Source organism: Alexandromys fortis, unplaced genomic scaffold, assembly GCF_014885135.2.
Source record: "Alexandromys fortis isolate MF-2015 unplaced genomic scaffold, M_Fortis_MF-2015_v1.1 scaffold_3, whole genome shotgun sequence".
In the NCBI taxonomy this organism is placed as follows: domain Eukaryota; kingdom Metazoa; phylum Chordata; class Mammalia; order Rodentia; family Cricetidae; genus Alexandromys; species Alexandromys fortis.
The window spans coordinates 15,207,232-15,233,137 of NW_026067909.1; the positions used below are offsets into that span (position 1 = coordinate 15,207,232).

The following is a 25,906-nucleotide window of genomic DNA, read 5'->3' on the forward strand; positions in this document are numbered from 1 at the left end:
GGCGCCTCCTGATGACGCACACGGAAGCGTCGGCACCTCCTGGAGAAAGGGAGACCAGCGCAGCTCTGTCCCTGAGACCGGCGGCGGCGGCGTTTCCACCCGGTCCGACAGCTCTCGGGGAGTCTCGGACGTGAGGCCCGAGACCCCAGCCCCTACGGTGCGTATGGTCATGCCTGGCGCTAGGTTCGGCTTCCCAGGTCGGAACCAAAGCGGAGACTTAACCGGTCCGGCTCGCGCGCTGGCCTTAGGGGAGCCCGCGGTTCCCTGACCAGCGCCGGTGAGAGTGAGGGTGGATCGCGGCTGGATGCTCCCGGAACGCCGCAGAGAAGCTGTATTTGTTTTCTGCGTCTGTAGGGATGAGTCTACCCTTCCTGGAGGCTTGCTCTGGAGGTGCATATGCACCGCGCTCTTTACAGTGTGCCCCTTCAGCAGTGGTATATCCGCCCTGTTTGTACCTGGGTTAAGGAGAGATGGTTACGACTTCATTCAACGAAGTCAGAATCAGAGTCAGCTGGAAGAAGGATATCTTTAAGACTTGACGCTGCATCTAAGAAAGGACATACACTTAACAGTGAAAAGGGATTGGCAGCGCAGGGATCCGAGACCAGAGAAGGGGACCAGTCAGGCTGTTTTGGAGAGCTGGGTTTTCAGAGCAGGAGGAAATGCTAACTAAACTATTCTACAGGTCCATCACTTATAATTAGTTGAATGGGTAGCCACCGCCGTAAGTAGGGTTACCATGAAGAAAAGAAGTAAAAGGCAATTCCTGCACTGCGAAGGTTTCTTTTGTTTAATTCGTGTTTGGATCTCTGGTCGTCAGGTGTGCTGGGATTGTCCTGGCTGAGTAAGACAGTGGCGCAGCCCCTGCCCTGGTGAGGCCTCCTCATTCGCCAGGTGGATGGACATGAAAATGGAAGAGTAGGAAATGGAGAGCCAGAAAGCTTTCTGGGGCCCTGGAGGAGGGAATGTGGTCCACCCCACCGGGAAGACTCATAGAGCAGCAGCTGGAGACATAGGAATACCATCCGCATGGAGTAGAAGCCCGCTCTTGGCAGAGAGAGCAGCTGCCTCCGGGATGGCTTATCTCCCAGGTGCTCTGGCGCACCAATCTCTCACCTCTCCTTCATTCTGGAAATCTCTTCAGCTCCCTGACTTTGAGCTTCTCCGGTCTATTTCTGCAGCGGCTTCTCCTGCCCCTCTTTTGTTTGTTGACCTTAGGCGCTCTGTCACAGACCCCTTCTCACGATTCTGCCTGACTAGTCTCTGCACAACTCGCCCTGTAGATAACCAGTTCCTGAAGCCTGGGTCTAGCGGGAGCTACATGCCCGTGTCCCTGGTCCCTTTCTCATTTCTAGGTCTTTGTACTTGTTCTTCCCTCTTGTCTGCCCAGCCCCCACCTAGTCTCTCTTCCTCTGGAAGCTGTCACTGCTGCAGCAAGCTCCAGATCCTGTCTAGACACCTCTCCCATAACACTCTCGTTTTGACTGTTTTCACACCATTATTAAGATCTGTTTCTTCGCCTTCTCTCCCAGGAACTTGTCATTTCCTTGAGGCCAAAGACTGTGTCTGTCACAGTGTGACTGTTTGGTACCTGACATGTATTAGGTGCTTAGTAAATATAAGGGGGAAGAGAGGGAAGGCTTAGCAGTGTTTAATGTTAATGAAAGGCCACCTAAGGCAAGCACTGGAAAATGCTGGCAGTTGCTACAAGGAAGTTGCCGTATAATTCCGCCGGAGTAGTTTCAGTGTGAGTACTGGGTACCCAAACAGCAGAAGAGTAGGAGGTGGAAGTCAGAAGAGCAAGTGTGTACGAAGCCTGGGGAACTATAGAAGTTACTACGACGGCCAAGTTTCATATGCATTCATTCCTTTACCTCCTTACTTGTTTGGGGCTTTGACATACCCTTTCCAGCTATGTCAAACATAGCTGTCTTGAGAAGAAAAAAAAAGTTTAATCCCTAGTATCAGAAATTTTCTAAAATGGTGTTGATGCCCTGGAGAGGTAATGGCTCAGCAATTAAGGCACGATTCCCAGCCCCCACACGGCAGCTCAGATACATGTCTGTAACTCCAGTTCTAAGGGATCCTGTGCTTCCTTCACAAGCACTGCTCACACATGGTACAAAGACAGTTCAAAACACTCATACATATAAAATAAAAATTTCTCAGAGTCCTAGGTCTGAGGAGCCCGTGTCTGGCAAGAGCCTTTTCGCTGGAACAGCTCATTTCAGAAGGGAGGGAGGAGAGACCCAAATCTTACCAGGAATCTCCTGCTGATCAGGCATCTGTATGTTGAGGGTGGACCTAGTCACCTTACAGAGGTCCCACCTTGGGCTAACCAAATGGTGCAGCAGGTAAGGCAACTGTCACCTATATCCAGTGTTGATGGTGGAAGGAGAGAGCTGACTCCTACATGCTGCCCTCTGACCTCCACGCTCTCCATGGTGTGTATGAATATTAAATGAATAACAAGGAAAACCCTGAGGGTCTCATCTCTAAACACTATTTTTTTCTTTTTTTAAATTGATATTTATTGAACTCTACATTTTTATCTGCTCCCATCCCTGCCTCTCCCTTCCCCTCTTCAATCCTCCCCCAAGGTCTCCATGCTCACAATTTACTCAGGAGATCTTGTCTTTTTATACTTTCTACTTCCCATGTAGATTAGATCTATGTAAGTCTCTCTTAGTGTCATTGTTGTCTAAGATCTCTGGGATTGTGATTTGTAGGCTGGCTTTCTTTGCTTTATGTTTAAAAATCGCCTATGAGTGAGTACATGTGATAATTGTCTTTCTGTGTTTGGATTACCTCACTCAATATAGTGTTTTCTAGCTTCATCCATTTTCCTGCAAAATTCAAGCTGTCCTTATTTTTTTTTCTGCAGTGTAGTACTCCATTGTGTAAATGTACCACATTTTTCTTATCCATTCTTCGATCAAGGGACATTTAGGTTGTTTCCAGGTTCTGGCTATGACAAACAAAGCTGCTATGAACATGGTTGAGCACATGTCCTTGTGGCACGATTGAGCATCCTTTGAATATATACCCAAAAGTGGTATTATTGGGTCTTGAGGAAGGTTGTTTCCTAATTTTCTGAGAAATCGCCACACTGACATCCAAGGGGTTGTACCAGCTTGCATTCCCACCAGCAATGCAGGAGTGTTCCCTTTTCCCCACAACCTCTCCAGCATAAGTTGTCATCAGTGTTTTTGATCTTGGCCATTCTTACAGGTGTAAGATGGAATCTCAGAGTTGTTTTGATTTGCATTTCTCTGATGACTAAGGATGTTGAACATTTCCTTAAGTGTCTTTCAGCCATTTTAGATTCCTCTGTTGAGAGTTCTCTGTTTAGGTCTGTACTCCATTTCTTTATTGGATTATGTGATCTTTTGGTGTCCAATTTCTTGAGTTCTTTATATATTTTGGAGATCAGACCTCTGTCTGATGTGGGGTTAGTGAAGATCTTTTCCCATTCTGTAGGTTGTCGTTTTGTCTTGTTGGCCATGTCCTTTGCTTTACAGAAGCTTTTCAGTTTCCGGAGGTCCCATTAATTGATTGTTTCTCTCAGTGTCTGTGCTACTGGGGTTCTATTTAGGAAGTGGTTCCCTGTGCCAATGCGTTCAAGTGTACTTCCCACTTTCTCTTCTATAAGGTTCAGTGTGGCTGGCTTTATGTTGAGGTCTTTGATACATTTAGACTTGAGTTTTGTGCATGGTGATAGATATGGGTCTATTTTCATTCTTCTACATGTTGATATCCAGTTATGCCAGCACCACTTGTTAAATATGCTTTCTTTTTTCCATTTGATATTTTTTGCTTCTTTATCAAAGATCAGGTGTTTGAAGATGTGTAGATTAATATCTGGGTCTTCTATTCGGTTCCATTGGTCCTCCTGTCTGTTCTTATGCCAGTACCAGGCTGTTTTCAGTACTGTAGCACTGTAGTAGAGTTTGAAGTCAGGGATTGTGATGCCTTCAGAAGTTCTTTTATTGTCCAGGATTGTCATGGCTATGCTGGGTTTTTTGCTTTTCCTGTAAACACTATGTCATTGCAGATTAAGCTTTCAATATGGGCCAGAAATGAGCTGAAGATGGGTAGGGAGAAGGAGACGCTGAGCACTGAAGAAGCAGGTGATAAAATTTGATCTAGAATGTAGGGAAAGACTAGAGAGGTTGCTGGAGAGATGGCTCAGAGGAATAGAGCACTGGCTGCTCTTCCAGAGGTCCTGAGTTCAATTCCCAGCAACCACACTGTGGCTCACAACCATCTGTAATAAGATCTGTTGTCCTCTTCTGTACTGCAGGATACACAAAGGAAGAAACCTACATACATAATAAATAAAAATCTTTAAAAAAAAAAGACTAGAGAATTGTGGGACAGTACTGGGAAGAAAAGCTGGAGACATTGTAGGCAGAGCAATTACATGGACAAAAAAAAATGGGGTAGGATGTGAGAACTGGCCATTCAGTGAAGTGAAGGAGCTGGACTTAAAAAGTTCAGTCCAGTCCATGAAGGGTCTTGTAGGACCCAGTAAGAAGCTTGGGTCCAGTCCCATCGGCAATGGGACACTTTTCCCATTGAGGCTTATACCCTTGGCCACACTCCGGGTACTGGGTTTTGTAAGGAGCAAATCCCACCAAATACATGTTCAGTGTGGTAGCAACAGTCCCTTCCCCTTATTTCACTCAAGGCTTCTGCTTGGTCAGCTCCCTGTTTGACTGCTCTGGTAAGTAGGCAGTGGTGAGTGATGGCCCATACTCCCTCTCCCAGAGCCCAGATGCCCATCCAGCCTCCAGGCAAAGAAGCGGAAGAGATGGAGGCAGAAGGCGACTCAGCAGCAGAGATGAATGGGGAGGCGGACGAGAGTGAAGAGGAGCGGAGCGGCAGTCAGACAGAGTCAGAGGAGGAGAGCTCAGGTGAGCCCCTGCCCTGTGGCGCACACACGTGCCCCTCGGCGGCAGCAGCACTAACCGGCCTCTCCCTCAGAGATGGACGACGAGGACTATGAGCGGCGCCGCAGTGAGTGTGTCAGTGAGATGCTGGACCTGGAAAAGCAGTTCTCAGAGCTGAAGGAGAAGTGAGCTTGGGGGTCTCGGGGGCGGGCCTCTGGGTAGCGGGGTGCAGGTGCCACAGTGCTGGGCTGAAAAACAGGAGCAGGTGTCTGGCAGGCACGTGCCTGAGGGCAGGTGATCACTGGGAAAGCCGGTGTGCACAGCTGCCTTTTTACCTTCAGGTTATTCAGGGAACGGCTGAGCCAGCTGCGCTTAAGACTAGAGGAAGTGGGGGCTGAGAGAGCCCCAGAATATACAGAGCCTCTTGGAGGGCTGCAGCAGAGCCTAAAGATCCGCATTCAGGTGGCAGGTCCGTAGCTGTCCTGCCCTCCCAAAGCCACAGTTTTCTGTCACCCGCCACTTTTGTCCCTACCCTGCCTCTCCCTATTCTTGTGGATCTTTTGGGAGACATTAGCCAAGCAGATCTCTCCCCCTTTGTAGGAATCTACAAGGGCTTCTGTCTGGATGTGATCAGGAATAAATATGAGTGTGAGCTCCAGGGAGCCAAACAACACCTAGAGGTGAGGGGCATGTGGGCCTCTGGGAGGGAGCCTGAGTCCAACAAGTGCCCTGCTGAGCGCCTCTCCCCCCCCCCCCCCCAGAGTGAGAAACTGCTGCTGTATGACACACTGCTTGGGGAGCTGCAGGAGCGGATCCAGAGGCTGGAGGAGGACCGCCAGAGCCTGGACATTAGCTCTGGTGAGCCAGGGCCCAGTGCTGCACTGCCTTCCCCAGCTTTGGAGCTCAGCTTCCCAGGCTGCATAAAGAATGTCTAACAGCCCACTTCCTGTGAGGACTGGGTTCACCTCAGTGTTTCACATATAGTGGGGACTCGAGCAGAGTGGGGTCCCTGCCTGCCTCCATTCAGAATGGGCGGTATCCAACTGTCACATGGATGCATATATAAAAACCACAGTCCTCTCCATAACGGTGGCATCTGTTTCACATGGGGTCCAGGAATGCCCTTCATCCCGTGTACTGAGTGAGTGGAAAAACTGAGGCCTACCCACGAAGGGCAATATCTCCTTCCCAGGCCTGTACTAGTGTGCAGTCAGAAACCGAGTCCCCAGAGGCTGCTAGCCTCAAGCCCAAGGTTGGGACCGCTGCCCTGGAGGTGATGGGGGAAAAGGGAGGCCAGGCTGGTCCATGGTAAAGCCACAGAGATGGTGGGAGTTAGCTGTGCGTCACTGTCCTGACCCCGACTCTCTGGGCACAGAGTGGTGGGATGACAGACTGCACGCCAGAGGCGGCTCCAAGACCTGGGACTCACTGCCACCCAGCAAGAGGAAGAAGGCACCTCTCGTTTCTGGTATCCTTCACTCAAGGTCGCCTGAAACTGGGCAGGACAAGGCAGCCCTGGACTCAGGGGAGTGTGGGACAGTGACTCTAGATCATTCATGGTCATTCGGTGTCACATGCAGTGTCCAGCTGTCAGCAATTTCTTCCGCATCCTAGGTCCTCAGCTCACTGACTCCTAGTAATTCCCTGAGTAAGGATCAACCTCTGAAGCTTTCTGTCTTTCCCAATGTCCCAGGGTAGCCCTATGCTGTCGAGGCCTTGCTTAACCCCTCTGGAGCTATTGCGTGTAGGTGGTGTCATGCCAGATGCTCTCTGAAGTCTCTCCTGGTCCATTCCCCAGCCCTGTGCATGTGTTCTCTTCTGTTTTGAGCATCCTGTGCTACACAGCACAGCACTGTGTCAACCCTGGGACCGTTGCGGGATGGAGGCTTTATTGAACCTTTGTGGGTAAAGGTAGATTTCAGATACAGAGCACAGTGCTATTAGGAGGAAGAGGCCAGGATCCTCCTGTAGGTAAGGAAGGGTCCAGTGAGCCAGTTCCTGACAGAACCTGACAAAACAGGAGAATCAGGGCTCCTCAGGATGGGACAGGCCTTGGTCAGCTGATGTGGAAAAAGGAAAATGGGTGAGGGTTCTAGCCCAGCACAGTCCCCACACTCACCAAAAACAGATCCCTGAGGCAGGAGGTGGAACTTGGATTAAACCCAAGGTTTAGTGGCACACACCTTTAATCCCAGTACTCAGGAGGCAGAGGCAGGCAGATCTCCGAGTTCCAAGCTAGCCACGGCCACATAGAGAGACCATGTCTCAAATAAAGCTCTTTGCACCCCCTCCACACTGTCCATGCACCACCTCTCTTAAGCAGGGGGTGGGCGGCACTGCCGCCTGTGGCCATCTGGTGGAGCTTTGTTGCGTGTCTCCTGTTGTCATCCTTGACCACTGCGCAGGCCCATACATCGTATACATGCTGCAGGAAATCGACATCCTGGAGGACTGGGCGGCCATCAAAAAGGTAGGTTCCCTGCTGCGTTTCCCCATGCTACTGGCACACATGGTGACAACTCCGGTATCTGAGGGTAGCTGGGCAGTTTTCTGCTTGCCCCTCAGCAATGTCTGCCTTAGCCTGGTGCCCCAACTTTGTCATAGCTTGTAGTCCTCCTGCCTAAAGACTGGCTGAGGAAAGGATGTGTTCGCGTTAGCCCCTGTTCTAGGCAGCTTTGCTGGAAGGAGAGGGGAGGCTGCTCGGCTGCTCGGCTGGCTCCTGAGAAGAGATGCCTCGGAGCTTGGTGTAGAAAGTTTTTATACTTCATGCAACTTTTCTCAGCGGCTTTGACCCTGGGCTGTGGTGGGCAGTGTTGGCAGGTTGAAGTGGACTCTAAAGGGCCTTTCTTCTCCACCAGGCCAGGGCAGCAGTGTCCCCTCAGAAGAGGAAAGCAGACGGTAAGAACCAGCGAGGCGGCTCCTCAGAATCTGTAGTTTTGATCTCACTTTGAGGGTTTTGTAGGAGTTTGGGGAGTAGGAACCAGCTGGGGAAGCTCTGGCCGATGGAACAAGGGCATGTAAAGGTGGCATGGAGGGCCCAGTGGTAGAGTGCTTGCCTAGCATGACTAAGACCCAGAAAGATCAAGGACTGGAGCCCGCAGCAGGGTGGGTCAGCAAGGGCAGGAGAAAGAAACCCTGTGGTGAGGGACGTCTCCCTTGGTGCCTTCAGGAATCTGGTTGTCAACCAGATTCAGTGTCCTTTCAGTGCGTTTTCCTTGTGCCCCCAGGACCCTGACCCTGTGTTCACACTCAGCTGGTACCTACACGGGACTAACACTTTCCTGCAAAGGCAGGGGTTGCCTAGTAGCTCTCCAGTGTCGCTGCTGTCCCCTGGCCTCTGCTCTCCGTGAGATCGGCATAGCTGTGGCCCTGAAGCTGACCTGGCCAAACAAGACTGTTGTCTCCATCCCTGACCAGCCCACCATTTCCCCCTCCCAAAGAGTAACTTCCTCAGTGTCCCCCAACAAAGAAGATGGGCTTCTTCCAAAGCAGCAACCCTCCTGACTTTCAACCCTGCCCCCTAGCCACCGAGCCAGGAGCTGGGCTCCACTCCAGGAGGAACTCTAGAGCCAGAAACATTATGTTGGGGTCTTGCCCATCCTAGCTGTCGCTGGAGATGACAGCTTCCCAGACTTTCTCAGGGCCATTCCTGGTGTCTGCCTCCCAGATTCCAAAGACTGGAATAAAACTTATCCTGGGACCTTGACGTGACTGATGTTGTGTCTGCTGTTATTTTATAATGGAATCAAGGTTTTTATGGGGTAACACCTGAGACAGGCTCTTCTGGGGTCCCTGGAATTTGGGATATTATGACTTAGAAAAGAATCTGGACCCAGAACTGGAAGCTACACGTGGCACAGGCAAACAAGTGGAGCACATGGCCTTGAGTGGTGAAGGGCTGTTGCACGTCTATACCTGCTCTTGGCAGATTGGCAAGGCAGGCTAGCAGAGCCTGTGTGGGAGGCAGCTAGCAGCAGCACCATGTGCTGACGACCTCACAGCCATACTCCCCCTGGTTAGCAGTGAGTGTCAGAACCACCCCCAGAACCTCAGTTAAACAAAGGGTTTAGTTTCCATGGAGACACAGCATCCTTTCTCCATAGCAACCTGGAATCACAAAACCAAAGTTAGGTTCAGGAATGAGTCATCTGCGACCAGTAGGGGGTGCTATCCCTCAAGGCCGACCCTCTCGAAGGCAGGAACAGATGAGCTAGTGACCGCAGACTTCTTAAGGTGACCCAGGGGTAAGTCTTGGGCCTATGGGAACTTGGTCTGCCTTGCTTAACTCCTCCCTACCCTGCTTCAGTGTGAGGAGGCTTATGGGAAGCACTGTATGGAGGTGGTCCTCCCACAGCTGGGACCCTAATAATTGGTAGGAACATGGAGGGGGTCCCTGCCATTCAAGGCTGAGTCTGGAATAGAAGAGGTGGACACTGGCCACATGAAGTGGACATACAAGAGTTAACTGGCGGGGTGTGACAGGCCGAACCGCCTTCAGGAAGTGTTACTCACCGCCAGGAATGTGCACGCCTGTGCCTTGGGGGTTGGATTCTCTTCCTGAGTCCCAGGAGAAGCTGATGGAGCTCCCAGCCATGGAAGACCCTGGGGAGACAGGAGCACACCCTCTGGGAGCTGCCAACCTGAACTTTGTTCCCAGGCACCAACAGAAAGAAAAGTTAGTGAAGTTGGGAGGGCAGCTGGTGCAGAGGGTAAGGGCAGTGGCAAGAGGGTCCGACAAAGGCAGGATAGGTGGGAAGCCCAGAACGGGGAAGAGGCAGAGGCGTTCACCCCAGACCCCTGCTCAAGTCCGGGTGTCTGCCCCCAGGCCATCTCCAGACCCACTGTATGACACGCCCGACGCCAGCAGGGCACAGGCAGGCAGGTCCCAACAACCGGCACGCACTGTGAGCCTGCGGGAGCGGCTGCTGATCACCCGACCTGTGTGGTTACAGTTGCGGGCCAACGCGGCAGCTGCGCTGCACGTGCTGCGGACAGAACCTCCAGGGGTGAGTCTTTCCCCTTCCGCCAGGACTGGCCCGCCAAGCGGGGGAGAGGGGAAGAGAAAGCGCCTCAACATGGAGGCACTGAGCCTCCTAATCTTGTTCGCTTGCAGACCTTCCTGGTACGGAAATCTAACACTCGCCAGTGCCAGGCTCTGTGTGTGCGGCTGCCAGAAGCCAGTGGCCCCTCTTTTGTCTCCAGCCACTATATCCAAGAGAGCCCTGGCGGTGAGGGGGCTGGCCTGGCGGGAAGGGGCTGGAGACAGGCGGGGGAGGGAGGTCCCCAGAGAACAGCCTCACTCCCGATGTCTCTCAGGCGTCTCTTTGGAGGGTTCAGAGCTCACGTTCCAGGACCTGATCCAGCTCATCTGTGCATACTGCCATACCAGGTGAGTCTGCCTGTCAGGTGACCACAGGGCCTGCTCCCTAGTGCTGCCCACCTCCTGCACCTAAGCACCTCGCTCTCTTGACCGCTCCTTTTGCTGACCTTAGGGACATTCTTCTCCTCCCACTCCGGCTCCCCAGAGCCATTCATCAGGCAGCCACCCACAAGGAGCTGGAGGCCATCTCCCATCTAGGCATGGGTAAGGGTTCCCTGCAGCCCATTGTACAGATGAACACATAGAGGCCAAAGGGGGGGAAGAAAGGGCAACCGGGCACCCTCTTGAGCAAGCTCTGAGGCTCCCCCCATTGGTTTCTGATTGCTAGAGTTCTGGAGTTCCTCCCTCAACACCAAGGTTCAGCAGAGGTCTTCCGAAGCCCCACCGATACCCAGGCTGAAGGCTCGCTCCCCTCAAGAGCTGGATCAGGGCACCGGTGCAGCCCTCTGCTTCTTCAACCCTCTCTTCCCAGGAGATCTGGGCCCCACCAAACGTGAGAAATTCAAGAGAAGTTTCAAAGTGCGTGTGTCCACAGAGACCTCCAGCCCTCTGTCCCCACCTGCTGTGCCGCCTCCCCCAGTCCCGGTGCTGCCAGGGACGTCTTCCAGCCAAACAGAAAGACTGCCTTCTCGACAGCTGCTGCAGAGGGAGAGCTCGGTGGGGTATCGCGTGCCAGGGAGTGCTTCCGGCCCTAGCCTTCCTCCCCTACCTTCGCTCCAGGAGGTGGACTGCTGCTCCCCCAGCAGCTCAGAGGAGGAGGGTTCTCCAGGGAGCCCTACAACCTCCCCACGCCTGGGCCGCCCAAGGCAGCGGCGGCCTCTGCTTCGGTCCATGAGTTCTGCTTTCTGCTCTCTGCTGGCCCCGGAGAGGCAGGTGGGCCGGGCGGCCACAATGTTAATGCAAAACCGATACACAGCTGTGGGCCAGCTAGTGCAGGACCTACTGACTCAGGTTCGGGCTGGTCCTGAGCCTCGGGAATTGCAGGGCATCCGCCAGGCCCTAAGCCGGGCCCGGGCCATGCTGAGTGCAGAACTGGGTCCTGAGAAGCTGCTACCACCGCAGAGGCTGGGTAAGGTGCCCCAGCCCCAGCCTCCACAGGTTCAGCCCCTGGCTCTCCATCCTCCCTCTTCCATCTCCGTCCTTGCCTCGGTGCCTAATGACGCGCGGCTTTTTTCTCTGCACCCCGCTGCCCGTTTCTCGCTACTGCTACAGTGACTTCCATCCTCTCACCCCTCTCCCTACCTCCTGCTCTTCCGGGCCCCTTTCCCCTGATCTTGTCTACTCTCCTCTGCCAGAACTGGTCCTGGAGAAGTCCCTACATCGCTCTGTTCTCAAGCCTCTTCGACCCATCCTCGCTGCCCGCCTGCGGCGCCGGCTTTCCACAGATGGTTCCCTTGGCCGCCTAGCTGAGGGCTTCCAGCTGGCCCGAACCCAGGGGCTTGTGGCCTTCGGGTCCCACCTACACCTCTCCTCCCCAGTGGAGACAGAACAGGTGCGCCAGAAACTGCTTCAGCTGCTCCGCACCTATTCACCCAGTGCCCAGATCAAGCGGCTCCTGCAGGCCTGCAAGTTGCTCTACACAGCCCTGAAAACCCAGGCGGGTATGCCCCTCACCACCTCCCCCTACTCAGCTCTTTCTGAGAAGAGACTGAGCCCCCTCTCTCAGGGAGAAGGTCCCAGGATCCCAGAACTGCAAACAGGGCACAGGGGTCCAATTCTCGGTCTCAGGAGCTCTAGAGAGGAGACTCTTTCTTCCCTGTGGTCCTATCTAGGGGTCTCGCAGGGGGAGAGGAGGGGTCGCTGTCTAGGAAGGGGATTGAACCCTAGCTCTTGGGTCTCTGAGGAGGCTGGAACTCCTTCCTTCTCCATCTCCACAGGGGAGGACGCAGGCGCTGATGAGTTCCTGCCTCTGCTGAGCCTTGTCTTGGCCCAGTGCGACCTTCCTGACCTCCTGGTAGAAGCTGAGTACATGTCGGAGCTCCTGGAGCCTACCCTGCTCACCGGAGAGGGTGAGGGGGACGTCCCCTCACTTCCCGTCTGGGTGGAAACGGGGCTGCTTGTAGGTCCTGAGAAAGCCTGGAAGGGAAGGCAGGACGCCCTATCCCAGCCTGAGCTGCATTCTATGTACCCTGTGTCCTAGGTGGCTACTACCTGACCAGTCTCTCGGCCAGCCTGGCCTTGCTCAGTGGCCTGAGCCAGGCCCGCGCTCTCCCACTCAGCCCGGCACAGGAGCTCCAGCGCTCTTTGGCCCTCTGGGAACAGCGCCGCCTTCCGGCCACCCACAGCTCCCAGGTAAAGGGCCCTTCCACAAGTCGGCCCCAGATTGGCCTTGCTCAGAGGAACTCTTACATCACCCAGCAGTTTCTTGAGCCCTGCATCAAGTTAAAATAGAAACAGAGACTCAGCTGAGTATCAGAGCAGCCCTGTAGGAATGTGTTCCATGGGACAGGCTGTGAGCTCCTGGGCAGCCTCCTTGAATGTCACAGGAAGTCTGGAGTAGGGCCATTGTTTCCCCCATTTTACAGATGAGTAGGTAGAAACTGACACGGAGGGTGACAGCTTCTTGGTCCCTAGTACCAGCCAAGGCCCTACCTTCCTTGTCCTCGGACTTCATTTATGCTTGGCCGGGATGCATCCCCTTTAACTTCAACCTTCTCAGTCTTGCTATGAATCCAGACTTTGTAGCCAGGCCCCAGATTTGTCCCAGCTCTATCACGTTTTTCCTGTGCCTTGGTTTCCTCATCTCTAAAATGGGCACCTGGGCTGCACGAAGATTAGGTGCACTGGTGAACGCTGGAGGTAGTTCTAGGTAATTAGCCCAGGAAGAGTTAAGCAGAGTCTTGCATACAGTGGACTCCTCTTGGGCATCTTTTCAGGATTCTGAAGCTCCCTCTGGGCTGGCCTTGTACCTATACCACTAACCCAAATACATTTCTCTCTGCCCCAGTGTCCCGTCGGAGCTCACGAGGCTCCTGTCAGTTCATTTTACCACGAGTGTGCACCACCCCGCCTTGTCCCTTCCGCTCTGGAGAATAGCTGAGGACTATTCTTGAATAGCATAGCTGAGGACTTATTCTTGTCTTCTGCACAGCACCTCCTCCGAGTAGCCTACCAGGACCCCAGTACAGGTTGTACCTCCAAGACCCTGGCTGTGCCCCTGGGGTCTTCGATTGCCACCCTGAGCCAACTCTGTGCCACCAAGTTCCGAGTGACTCACCCTGATGCATTCGGCCTCTTCCTCTACAAGGACCAGGGCTACCATCGCCTGCCCCCTGAAGCCCTGGCCCATAGGCTTCCTGCAACTGGCTACCTCGTCTACCGCCGGGCAGAGAGGCCTGAGACCCAGGGGGCTACAACAGAGAAGGCAAAGGCCACCAGTGGGAGGCCGGAGGCAGGAGCATGGAAAGAGGAGAAAGGGGGCCTGAACAGTGAGGGGGAGTCTGAGACAACTGTTGACCAAGGAGGTGAGGACCAGGTCCAAGGAGGCCATGGGCAACCAGAGGAGCCAAAGGCAGAGGGAAGCCAGGCTGCAGAAGAGTAGCCAGAAAGAGCCAGGAGGGCTACCTGGGCCTCCAGAAGCTTCTCAGTTTGCTCTTCCCAGCTGCCAAGCTTCCTTCACCACCCACACTCAGTTCTCTGTTGTGTCTGCCACCACCTCTAACTGATCTTTATGAGTCCATCTGCTGGGAACAGGGGGCTGACCACAAAGACTAGGGCAAAGTTAAGCAAGTTAGGAGACTCCAAAACCCTGTGTCCAACGCCCCTAGCCTCGGCTTCTCCCTAGCCCACAGGAACAAATGTGTCTGGGAAGGGCCAAATCCATCTAATAACCAACTCCAGCACAGGGAGAGGTGTTCATGACTTCTTTGCCTCTCCCACTGTCCGTGGGCACAGGCAGGGTTGCTGGAGCTTCAAGACCCTGAACAGCTCCAATCTCTCCTAGTTCCAGGGGTCAGGGAAGTGGCAGAATGATAGCAAGGGTCCCCAAACAAGTGGCTCTTCCCAGAGGCAGTGTCCTGGGCTGCAGAGAGGGGATATGAGTTCTGCAGGGCTCTGGAGTGACCCAGCCCCCCCGTGGATGGTTGATGGCTAAGACTGGGCAGGGGAAAAAGGAAAGGACAGGTGTTGGCAGCCATACTGTTCCTTAGAGCAGCTGCCCCCACCAGGCAGTCCAGAGATAGTTGTTGTCCTGGAGGTCAGGTCACAAGAGAAACCTACCGAAGCACTTTAGTATTTCTGGGGAATTAGACACTGGGAAGTAATACCCACTAGCAGGGAAGTTTCCAGAACGAGAGAGGGGTTCCACAAACATTGTCTTTGTAATCCTCTTTTTGGGCCCTTACCAAAAAAAAAAAAAAAAAAAAAAAAAGCTTGACAATAAGGCACAGTATACAGTTTGTGAGCCCCATGGCAGGTAATTCCCAAGATGTCCTAGCAAACTAGCCCTCAAGGCCAGGGCTGCAGGACCCAGAGGAAAGGCGGCAGCGAATCTGAGCAGAGGAAATACCCACCAGCAGCCACAAGAGGGTGTGCACTGCCTAAGAAGCTGCAGAGGTGACACCCCCCCCCAGGGGGTGGGAGGGGTGGAGATAAAGAGAATTTAAGAGCCACAGAGCATAGGCAGTCACTGGCCTTTTACTCTGACAGCTGTTGACAGCCTGGGAAATGGGGCAGAGGCCACTTGCTGTCAGAGATTCTTAGGAGAGAATTGTTTCCAGACAAATGAGGGCTGCAGTCAGTCTCAGAGGTGCTCCGGGGCCTCTGAGCACAAGGACCACATGCTGCGGACCCTGACTTTCAGATCCACATTTAGCCAGTGTAGGACTCCAAACTAGGCCACCAACGTTCTTTCTTCCCTACTTCATGCCTCTCCCTAGCAGGGGAAAGTCCGACTGGTCTCTAACATCCTGGCTAGGGGGAAGATGGTCCCAACTCCTTTAGCCTCTCTCCACCACCCAGAGGCACAGACAGGGCTGCTTGGGGCTTGAAGGCCCATATGGAACAATATGGCCCTTTGTTCCATGATGCCTTCCCTTCCCTAACGCTTTGTACAGGATGGAGCACCCCACTGGTGCTCAATAAATGTGTCCACCGACTGAAGCTTGACCACCAGCAGTGAGGGACTGGGGTGGGCTGGGTGGGTTGGGAAGGCTGTTTCTGGGAATGAGACACAGGATGTGTGGCGCTCAGTCCCAGGGGAAGGACCTGGAATGTCTGCAGAGGATGCTCTGAGAACCCCAGGGGCAAGAGCTGATCTCATGGGAACAAGGTCTCCAAAATCTCCACAGGCCCTGCCTTTTTGTGCTCAGTTCTAATTCTGGGCTCCTAGAATTTAATGTAGATCCAGCAATGGCTTCTTCACTTACAGGGCCTGCCTGCTGTCTGGACTTTTTTTAAAATCTGATTACCCACCGATCAAGGTCAAATCAGTACAAGCACAGGTTGGGATCAATGGAAGACACACCAGGCAGGGTTGGTGATAATATGCCTGTCTGAGGTGTCTCCACCTCATCTTCCCCTTCCTGATGTCTCCATTTTGTAAACTATGAACCTGAGGCCTTCTTCAGGAAAGTGGCCTGTTACAGAACAGAAAACTCAACATACACCTACAGAGAGAAAGAATCATCTAATCATACTCTTCACTCTTCACAGACCAAGCCAGGCATGGGTGCACATCTGTAATCCCAGCACTTGGGAGGCTGAGACAGGAATCGGTTCAGGGTCATGGCTGTATAGTAGAAGCCAGCCTGGGTACATAGCAAGACCCCATCTCAAAAAAAAAAAAAAAAAAAAAAAAGGCCGGCGATGGTGGTACATGACTTTAATCCCAGCACTTGGGAGACAGAGGCAGGCAGATCTCTGTGAGTTCGAGGCCAGCCTGGTCTACAAGAGCTAGTTCCAGGACAGGCTCTAAAGCCACAGAGAAACCCTGTCTCAACCAAAAAAATAAATAAAATAAAAAGGAAGGGTGTGTGGGTTTCTGTGGTATAGAGACAGTACCTGTTCTGTGATCTAGGGGGTAACTGGACCACTACATTCCAGGGAACGCCACCATTCTTGCCGTCTTCCGTGTCCTAAAAGGCAAGGCTCTGAGATATGCCTCATGCAGAGCCCACTGCTGTAGTGCAGGGACACCGGCTTGGGTGCCTTAAAGCAGACATGTCGCTTCCTTGCTTGGTGATGTTGCGTTCGTCATTTAAAGTCTCTGTGAGTTTGTTTATTGTCTGTCTTCCCCACTAGCACGCCAGAGCCATGCTGGCCTTCTTCCCAGCAGGCCTTCAAGGACCTAGAACAACGCCTGTGCCGGAACTGGCACTTGTAAAAATACATGCAGAATGATACAGGATGCAGGAAGACTTCAGCAGAACCCGTCCTCTCTGTGCCGGGGTGGCACACTCTCTGCACCTTCTACCAAGGGCTGTGTATACCTCTTCAGCCCCACGACAGGAGCTCCCCTCCCCAGGTGCTGCCAAAGGAAAGACTGTCCTGCCGGTGGTCGGGGACCACCAGGCTTCACTTGAAAGGGGGTCAGAGGTAGAGTGAGGAGATCCTGGCTGCCTGGTTCAGGCTCGAGGGCCCGGGCTGGGCCAGAGCCTGGTCATCCAGACTCCCTCTGACCCACCCTCCACATCCTGCTGTGGCCTTACGAGCAGTTCACACCCACAGCTTAGAGCAGCACTCTCTGGCCCACATTCCAGTGCTAAGTGAGACTGCTGTCCCGGTGGGTACTACAGGGCCAGGCACCCCCAAGGGTAACAGGCACACCCAACACCACCTTGACATATATGGGAGCTGTTGACACAGGCCTGTAGTGACACAGACTTCCTGACACAGGCCTACCTATGCAAAAGTGCCAACAACACCCACGTCATCACTCAGTACAGCTACATCCATGCTCTGGAGACAGACTACAGCTTCTTCCTACTCTAAGTCCTAGAAATGAACCCCCCCACAAACACACACCACACACATGATTTTATCTACTTCCTACTCCATCTAAGGCCTGGAAATGAACCCCCCTTCCCCTTCACACACACCAACCACACACACACACACACACACACACACACACGTTTTTACACTTTGGAACATATACAGGAGCTTCAATCTCAATCTCCTAATATCTGGCCTACTCCTGCCTCATTCCCCCACCCAGCCCCTGGTGGGCCCCCTGAGGAGACTGAATTGCTGAGAAGACCCCTGCAAGGGTGTGGTGACCTCATGGGCTAGGCAAGAGCTGAGGCAGGCAGGCGGGGCGGGGCAGCCTGAGCTCATCAGATTCCAGCCTGATTCACAGGAGGAACTGGAGGATGGGGACCCACACTGGCCCAGGAGCTGGGGCTCTGGGGGCCTGAGTGGGCTTTAGATCCAAGTGTCATGGTGATGACCCTTCCTGAAGGGTGCCCCCTGGGTGAGACTTAGGCCCCTGAGCTGAGCCATGGGATGAGACAATCAGCCCGCCCTCCAGGCTGGGACACCCTCACCTCCCTCCCACCCCAAACCTTCTCTGGCCTTAGCAGCTGGATGTCTTTAGCTGGGGAGGTGACCTTCACAGTCCTTCTTGAATCCTCCAGGCTCAGGCTGGACTCTGAAGGTCGGGAAAGGCCAGACTTGCCTGGTCCCATTGTGTGGGGCTGATAGGGTTACAGACCCGTGCTGCCCTGCCAGGCAGAGCGTCTGCCAGAAAGTGAGAATGCGAATGCACGGACTGCCCCAGTGCCTGGGATGTTTTCTTGCTGAGATTGAACCCTTTGCTCCTGCCTGCCATCTCCAGAACTTGTGTTCCCAACTGAGGGATGCTTACAAGAGGTGGGAGGACCAAGCTGCCCAGATCCAGCTGCGGGGTGACAGGAAAAAAGATGGGGGCAGGGTGAGGGTACAGGAAGTGCCTTTCTTGGAACTCTGCACCAAAATAGCCCGTTCCATCCCTACTCTGGGTCTGGTGTCCCACGGGGGAGGTGTGTGTCACCAAGGAGACCCTCGCTGGGGAGGAGCATGAACTGACCTCAGTCTGGCTTTTGCTTGCCAGCCCCCATCCACCCCCACCACAGCCTGGGCTCCACTTTGAAGTCTCAACGTAAATATCATGTCTGCTCTGGTTCTCCTTCCTGGCCTGGTCACAGACCCCAGGCCTGGCTTCCACCCCAACCAGCTCCTGAGACACAGCACAGGGAGAGAGGAGGGAGGCTAGACCACCCGGGGCTGGTGTCAAGACAGACACTGCTACACAGATGGGAAGAGATGAGAGGCACAGAGCAGACACACAAGGGGAAGCTGAAAGCAAAGAGACAGACCCCAGGCTGACAGGAGACAGTTCTTTGGGCGGGAGATCCCTGAAGAAATGGAGACCCCAGACACAAAGGAAAACGAGGGCTTAGGCAGGAGAGACAGAAGCAGGGATCCTGGGGGACAGTGAGAGGCCAGGAAGAAAAGCAGTTGGACAAAGAAGGGACAGTAAGAGCCTCTGGAGCAAGGCCAGAGGAGGGGTGCTGCTGAGATCAGAGAGACTGGGACTAGGGTAGCCGGGGAAGGATGCGGCACAAAGAACTAGTCCCTGAGTCAGTGGGACCAATCATCTTTGTCTACCCAGGCCTGGGGTGTGTGTGGTGGGGTAGGAGCCTAGCAGTTGGGAATGAAATTAGAAAAATACTCAACAGGCTAGCGGCAGTGGTGTAGACCTGTAATCCCAGCACTCCAGGAGGCAGAGACAGCAGATCTCTGAGTTCGAGGCCAGCCTGGTCTACAGAGCTAATTCCAGGACAACTAGGGCTGTTACACAGAGAAACCCTGTCTTGAAAAAAAAAAAAAAAGCGGCGGGGGGGGGGGCTTGCCTGTACAACATAGGCAGGGCTGCCCTCTCTAACCAAGACACAGGTTCCAGGATTCCTTTCCTTGAGGGCAGATGTGGCCAGATGTTCAGGTCAGGCATCTGCTAGGAGAGAGAACTGGGCTCCGGGCTGGATCCAGACTGCATATTCCAAGGCGCCATTTGCTTCCTTCTCAGCTGTGGGCCCAGGTGTGGACTTGCTAGGACACCCAGCTGTGCACATGTTTAGCCATGCCAAGGCTGTGCAAATACATGTGTGTGCACATGCCCGTGCACGCAAGCACATTAACCTGTAACCACAGGCACTCAAACTCTTCATTGACAAAGGCCCCCTCCACTGTCGGCTACCCCCAGCTGTCAGAATTCTTTGGCCTCAGGGATGCTGAGGAGGGCCAACACCCCTTCTTCCCAGTTTGAGTTCTCCAAACCTCTGTCTCCCACCCATCCTGTCCCCACCAGCAGCATGACCCCCTCCCTGCAGGGCTGTCTTGCCAGAAGCACAGAGGGCGTGGCCCCAACAGTGGGGAGGGGAGGAGGTCACAAATGTACCCTTCCCTCCTCTGCGACTGCCCAGGGTAATCCTCTCCCACCCACCCACCTTGGCTCCCACCCAAGACTGGGTGCCTCCCACCCTCTCTCCGCCCTCCCTCCTGACAGCCTCAGATCTGGGGTGGTTTACAAAGAGTTTAGACAGGGACTGAGGTGGGGGTGGGGACAGAAGAGAGAGAAGGGAAAGAGGTGATTTGTACACAAAGCAATGTGCTGGCTCAGCGGGCTAGCATGCCAAGGCTCTTCAGGATGCCTGCCGGGGGAGGGGGGGAACTCCCCAATCTCACCCAATCCCCCCACCCAGCTGTTCCATGGGGCCCCTCTCTGGGCCAGCCATTCTTTAGGCCGCCTTCCCCCTTCCCTTCTGGGCCCACACATTGCATCCCATCTCCCTTCTGCTTTTCCCGGACAGGTTTTCCTGAAAATGCGGGCTTCTGTTTCCATGCCTGTCTTCTCCAGAGCATCTCCCATGTGGACCTCTATCAGCAGGAAGACCTGGCCTTCTGGCTCCCACTGTGAGCAGAACTGGAGATGGTACACCCTGCCACACAGTTCAGATAGGAGGGAACACTGGCCTTGGGGCCCCGGCAGAGAACACAGTTGTGTGTGGGGACTCCTCCCATTTTTTTCTCACAGTGGTAACCCAAGCTGTCCCCGTCTTGGACTGCCGTCCTGCAGGGACGTGGAGACCATTCTCAGCACGCCACTCATGAAGGTGGCCGGCAGTGACAACGCAGGTAGCCTTCTTTATATCCTGCATATATCCTTTGCTTATATCCTGCATCTACCCAAGCATCTAAACATTTTATAAACCAGGTAGTGAAAGCCTGTAATCCCAGCACGCGGTGGTGAAGGCAGGGAGATATGAAATTCAAGGTCGTCCTTGGCTACATGATAAGTTTGAGGCTAGCCTGGTATATGTGAGACTTTATCTAAAAAAAAATTTCCATATATACATCTATCTGCCTATCCATTTTTCCACTTACAATACATACATACATTCATACATACATACATACATACATATACATACATTGGTCTGGCCATCCACCCAACAACCCTTCCTCCCTCCTGACCATGAATATTCATACAGCTGTGTGTGTATGTGTCAATCCGTGTACCTATCATCTGTGTATCCACCCATGTCCACAGCCATGCATTGTTCACCCATGAGCATGTCTAGCCATCATCTGCCTGGGTATCTGTCCATCCTCCCATGCATCTACCCATCCTTCTCCTATGCATCCATTCACATATCCACCCACCCAAGCTTTAATCGTTCGTCACATCAGCATCTTCTCTGCACTGTGGGTGAAACAATATGAATCACACTCAACCAGAACAGCAGAAAACTTAAGCCAGCCGGCTCTCTAGCTCCTGGTCGCCAGATCCTTGGTGCTATACTCATGGTGTTGCCCATTCGAACTATGAAGGAAAGTTCTCGGGCAACTTTCACCCCACTTCTCCCAACCTGGAAGAGGGCTGGGCACCCAAGTATGTCTTTCTAACTCTTATTTTGATCCACAAAACCTTTAGGTTTGTTGAAGCCAGAGGTGTGCCTTCATCCACTTCTCAGCCCCTTATCCTGCCTTGGCTTCCCTCCATGTAGAAGAAGGCCTAGCTAGTACATGTGGAAGTTGGCCTTTGACCCTCTTCCTTCTGCTTCCTTTGTCTGCTCCCCCAATCCTTCACTCCACTGAAACTGGGGTCCTGACCTCTGATCTGACCCACCCACTTGCCAGACATCCTAGAGCCTCTTCTTGGACGCCCAGCACTGGCCATTGCCCGAAGCATGACTGGGCTCACCACACCCTTGGACCGAGCTCAGAACCGCCCCCAAGGAACCTCCAGAGGCTGCCTCCCCCAGCCCGGCCCGCCCTGTAGCCCAGCTCTCCAGCCAGATCCCTTCCCTTTCCCAGATGATTGCAACAGTCTCCTAACCGGTCCCTGGCCTTGGGTTCCCTCCACCCACTATCCACCAACCACGGAGTTCCCTCGCCATGACTCTGTTCCCATGGCATCCACAGTGGAGCTCCAGCCTCTTAGGGGCAGCTTCGAAGCCTCCCAAGCCAGGCCTCTCCTCCTTGCCTGATGTTCGCTCTCTGCTCCCCACCATTCCCCTCTCCAGGCCAGGCAAGGAAGTTCTTTGCATCCTCCAAACCCATCTGAGTTCTGGCTCCAGAGCTAGCCTTCGGCCCAGGACATCTTCCTGGTGTACTACTTCTCAGCCTCTGCTCAGAAGATAGCACAGGTGCTGCTGCTGGAAGACAAGTAGAGTGGGAATCAGGAGCTCCGGGTTCCAGGCTGAGCCCTGCCACTAACTCCCTGTAAGACTCTCAAAGCCTCAGTTTCCCCATCTACAAAAAGACAAGCACACCACCAGGAGAGTCCTGCTTCAAAAGGGTAGCTAGCAAGTGTAAGTGCCGAGAGCAAGCAGGCTTTGGATCTAGGCACATCCCAGCTTCCCAGTGGCATCTTCAGGAGCCAGGTTCCTCCCTGCTCTGTGTTCATTCAGTTTATTTATTTATTTATTTTAAGACAGGGTTTCTTTTATTCCCTTCCTTCCTTCCTTCCTTCCTTCCTTCCTTCCTTCCTTCCTTCCTTCCTTCCTTCCTTCCTTCCTTCCTTTTTCTGAGGCATGGATTCCTTGTGTATCTCTGGCTGTCCTGGAACTCTCTCTGTAGACCAGGCTGCCTCTGCTGGGATTAAAGGCATGCACCACCACCTGGCTTCACCTCGAATTTCCACTCTCAGTTTCCACCTCTGAAGTGATTTCAGCCATGTACCACCAACCCTAGTAACATATTCTTACTAAGCAAAGTCTCTGGGCCTGGAACTTTCCAGGCTCTGCGGCACAGTAGGGAACATGATGAGCCTGCTACCATGAAGCTCACAGTCCCCCAGGACAGAGGTTCTCCACTGGGCACGTGACATTCGGCAATATCTGCAGATTCGTTTGTGTTGTCCTAACTGGAAGGATGCCAAAGTCAGGCACAGAACAAACCACTCATAACTACTATCTAGTCCTGAGTATCCATAATACCAGCCACAGGTGAGGGATTCTGGCTGGATTCGGGTCCTAAGAGACTTAACAAAGAATATACAAGGACAGAGAGTAATCAGTGAGGGGTGGGAGGTAGGGGGAGTGGGAGAGGGGAGAGTTGTGTGGGGGTGTGGTCAGGAACTCTGCTGACTCAGCTGAGACTTCGTGAAAGGTAGAGCATTTGGATGCCGCAGGAAAGAGAGCGAGAGAATTACAAGGCTCTAGATAGGAGATGAGCAGTGGCTGGGACGGGTGGGAAGGGAAAGGGGTACTGTGAAGTGCTCACACTGTTGATGCAGTTTTTGAAAATGATGTTAACGGGAAGTGCTGAGTTCCTGGACAAGGGGTGTGGGAGAAAGAGGAGTGAAGGATGAGCTCAAGGTTTGGCTCCTGCACCAATGGAAGGATGGACTCTGCTCTCCTGAGAAGGGCAGTAACCCTGTATGCTTTCAGCGCAAGGCTTCCAAGCATAAGGCAAATGCTGTATAGACGGTGGTTCTCACAGACTGCCTGTGTCCGCAGGGCCAACCTGGGCCTCTGGGGTGGTTAGTGAAAGCAGCTTTGCTCCCCTCTGGTGTCTAGATTTGCTCAGACTACTGAACATTTGTCTTGTGCTCTGAAGTTGACAGATAGGGAGTGCTGTGACCCAATGGTCTGGCTGGGCTGCAAGATGTGGACACATTTATCCCCGTATGTAATGCGAAAACTGGAAGCCAGGCATGGTGGCCCACACCTGTGTAACCCTGATACCGCTGCACAATAAGACCTGGACTCAACAAAAGGGAAGAGGGGGAAGGAAAGGAAAGGAAGGGAAGAGAAAGGAAGGTGAAATAAGCAAAGGAGAGGAGAGGAGAGCCTGTGTGGTGTCACACACTCAATCCCAAAAGAGGCAGCTGGATCTCTGTGAGTTCCAGGCCAGCCAGAGCTATATAGTGAGAACCAGTCATAAAAACAAAGACCAACAAAACAAAATGACATCAACAAAACGGGGTTGGGTGGGGTGGAGCAATGAAGGCTCAGAGACAGACTCTGATTCACACCGATCAGCAACAGAGTGATAGCATCTGGACCAGGGCAGTGTCCCAAGAACGAATCTCTCTCATCCATGGCTCAAAAGGTTTTCAGTGCTAGGAATCCAACCCAGGACCAGACATTACTCTGCCACTAAGGCACATCCCCAGCTGGCTCAAAAATCTGCTAAGAATATAAAGCATAGATGTTAAAGCCCAGCATCAGGACTGGGCTGAGCAGGAGTTCAAGGGAGTCCAGCTCAGCTTATGCTATGGGAGACCTTGCCTCAAAAATCAAAAACAAGGGCTTAGAAAGATGGCTCAGCAGCTAAGAGTATTTGTTGCTCTTGCAGAGGACTCAAGTTTGGGACCCAGCCCCCACAGGGTGGTTTACAACTACCTGTAACTCCAGTTCCAAGAAATTTGATGCCCTTCTCTGACTTCTGAGGGGCACCAGTTTTGTACACGGAACAGATGCATATATGCAGCAAAACACTCATAAACAGAAAACAAAATTCAAACTATTAAAATAAAAAACAAGCGTATAAAAGGATTACCTGGTGTTGGGTGGCTGTAGTACCAGCTACTCAGAACCCAGGAGTTTGGGGCTAGCCTTGGCAACACAGCAAATTCCTTCTCTTAAAAAAAAATAATAAATAGCCAGGCAATGGCGGCACACGCCTTTAATCCCAGCACTTGGAAGGCAGAAGTAGGATCTCAGTGTTTGAGGTCAGCCTGGTCTACAGAGCAAGTTCCAGGACAGTCAGGGCTACACAGAGAAACTCTAGCTCCAAAAACAACAAAAAAATATTAATAATGATAGCCAGGCGATGGTGGCGCATGCCTTTAATCCCAGCACTCGGGAGGCAGAGGCAGGCAGATCTCTGTGAGTTCGAGACCAGCCTGGTCTACAGAGCTAGTTCCAGGACAGGCTCCAAAGCCACAGAGAAACCCTGTCTCGAAAAAACAAACAAAAAAATAATAATGATAAAATAATACGAATAAATAAAGAGTAAATAGAAAATGCAGGCGTTAATTCTTCAGACAGAGTCTCAGGAGCCATCCTGGGTGCTTGGCCCAGTGCACAAACTTCCAGAGGCTTCTAGGAAGGGCAGGAAGAGGACCCAGGGCAGGAAGAGGACCCCGGCCAGGCAATGCAGCAGGCCCTGGGAGCAGGGAGGGCAACATGATGCCTGTGTCATACATGCCTATCCCATTGTGTACCCCATGCCCATACATGGCCTTGCAAGGGTCCCCTCATAAGCAGCCTGCTTGCCCTGCATATAACCCAGCCTCCACTTAGCCCAGAATCCTGCACCCTGCCCTCTTGCTGCAGGAGCCCAGAGAGGCATTTCCTGTTTGGGGGCTGCCTCCTCCCCCTCTAAGTCCAGGTTCCCAGGGCCCCTGACTGAGCCAGGGTAAGGACTGCGAAGCGGCAGTCCTTGGCCTCCTCCTCACTCACTAACCCCTAATGCTGGTCCTGTTGAAGCCAGAAAACTTGGGAGTGAGATAGGCTGAGCAAAGGGGCTCATCAAATACATGTCTGGTTGAGGTTCTCCATTCTCCGCATGGGGGTTATCAAGTTGATTCTCATGTAGGGCCTGGCAAGAATGGGAGGAGCTTCATAGGTTAGATCATTTAGCATGCCACATCATCCTTGCCCTTGCCTGTCCACCTAAGCGCATAGCATGTATGAGACTGGGGTTTGGCCGCCTGAGATAGACAGGGTGTCAGAGAGGATGCTCTTGCCAGGAGTTGGAAGAGGAGTCTGCATACATACTGTGATGGGAAAGGGCTGGCCCGAGCAAGTCGCTGAGCTGAGAGTGCAGCCACATACTGATACTGGTGGATCCAGATTCGGGTCTCCACGAGTCTCTCAGGAAGACATCTTCACCCCAGCTGTCTTAGTTGCAGATCCTGCTGAAGTTTCAGAGACCTGACTAAGGATGCCTCTCGGGCAGTCAGTTCCCCTTTTCCCTGACTCTGTAAGGCGTGAGGTAGCCCGTTAGTTAAGTGCACCTCCTCCCCTCCTCTGCCCTGCTCCTCTCACCCCAGAACCCCCACCCCACTGCTTCCTGCTCCAACAGCCCCCGGGGAGCTAGCAGGGGAGCTGGCAGCCTCCCCAGCCCACTCCTTACAAGGCGTGAGTCCGCAGGGTCCGCCCCCCGGCCCTCCCGCCGGAGGCCTTGATCCCTCCCTCTGTCA

The 25,906-nt window shown here is 53.3% G+C and overlaps 2 protein-coding genes and 1 long non-coding RNA gene across 3 annotated transcripts; 2 read left to right on the top strand and 1 right to left on the bottom strand.

Moving 5' to 3' along the window:
- Brms1 (BRMS1 transcriptional repressor and anoikis regulator) lies at positions 1 to 8,598 on the top strand. Its single transcript, XM_050137060.1, has 10 exons — positions 1 to 157; positions 4,771 to 4,916; positions 4,987 to 5,077; positions 5,234 to 5,361; positions 5,493 to 5,572; positions 5,654 to 5,750; positions 6,268 to 6,360; positions 7,298 to 7,362; positions 7,751 to 7,790; positions 8,120 to 8,598. Exons 2-10 carry the CDS (start codon positions 4,778 to 4,780, stop codon positions 8,125 to 8,127), a joined length of 741 nt encoding a protein of 246 aa, XP_049993017.1. The 5' UTR covers positions 1 to 157; positions 4,771 to 4,777; the 3' UTR covers positions 8,128 to 8,598.
- Positions 8,324 to 25,900, bottom strand: LOC126498407 (uncharacterized). The gene is made up of 3 exons (XR_007590827.1): positions 25,482 to 25,900; positions 9,405 to 9,494; positions 8,324 to 8,999 (listed from the first exon to the last, which is right to left on the bottom strand). It is a non-coding gene; the product is annotated as an uncharacterized lncRNA (long non-coding RNA).
- Positions 8,993 to 14,887, top strand: Rin1 (Ras and Rab interactor 1). The gene is made up of 10 exons (XM_050137057.1): positions 8,993 to 9,567; positions 9,718 to 9,898; positions 10,006 to 10,120; positions 10,209 to 10,281; positions 10,385 to 10,476; positions 10,601 to 11,341; positions 11,568 to 11,873; positions 12,150 to 12,281; positions 12,413 to 12,564; positions 13,364 to 14,887. The coding sequence occupies exons 1-10, from the start codon at positions 9,413 to 9,415 to the stop codon at positions 13,811 to 13,813; spliced, it is 2,397 nt and encodes a 798-aa protein (XP_049993014.1). The 5' UTR covers positions 8,993 to 9,412; the 3' UTR covers positions 13,814 to 14,887.
- Positions 25,901 to 25,906: the final 6 nt, after the last annotated feature.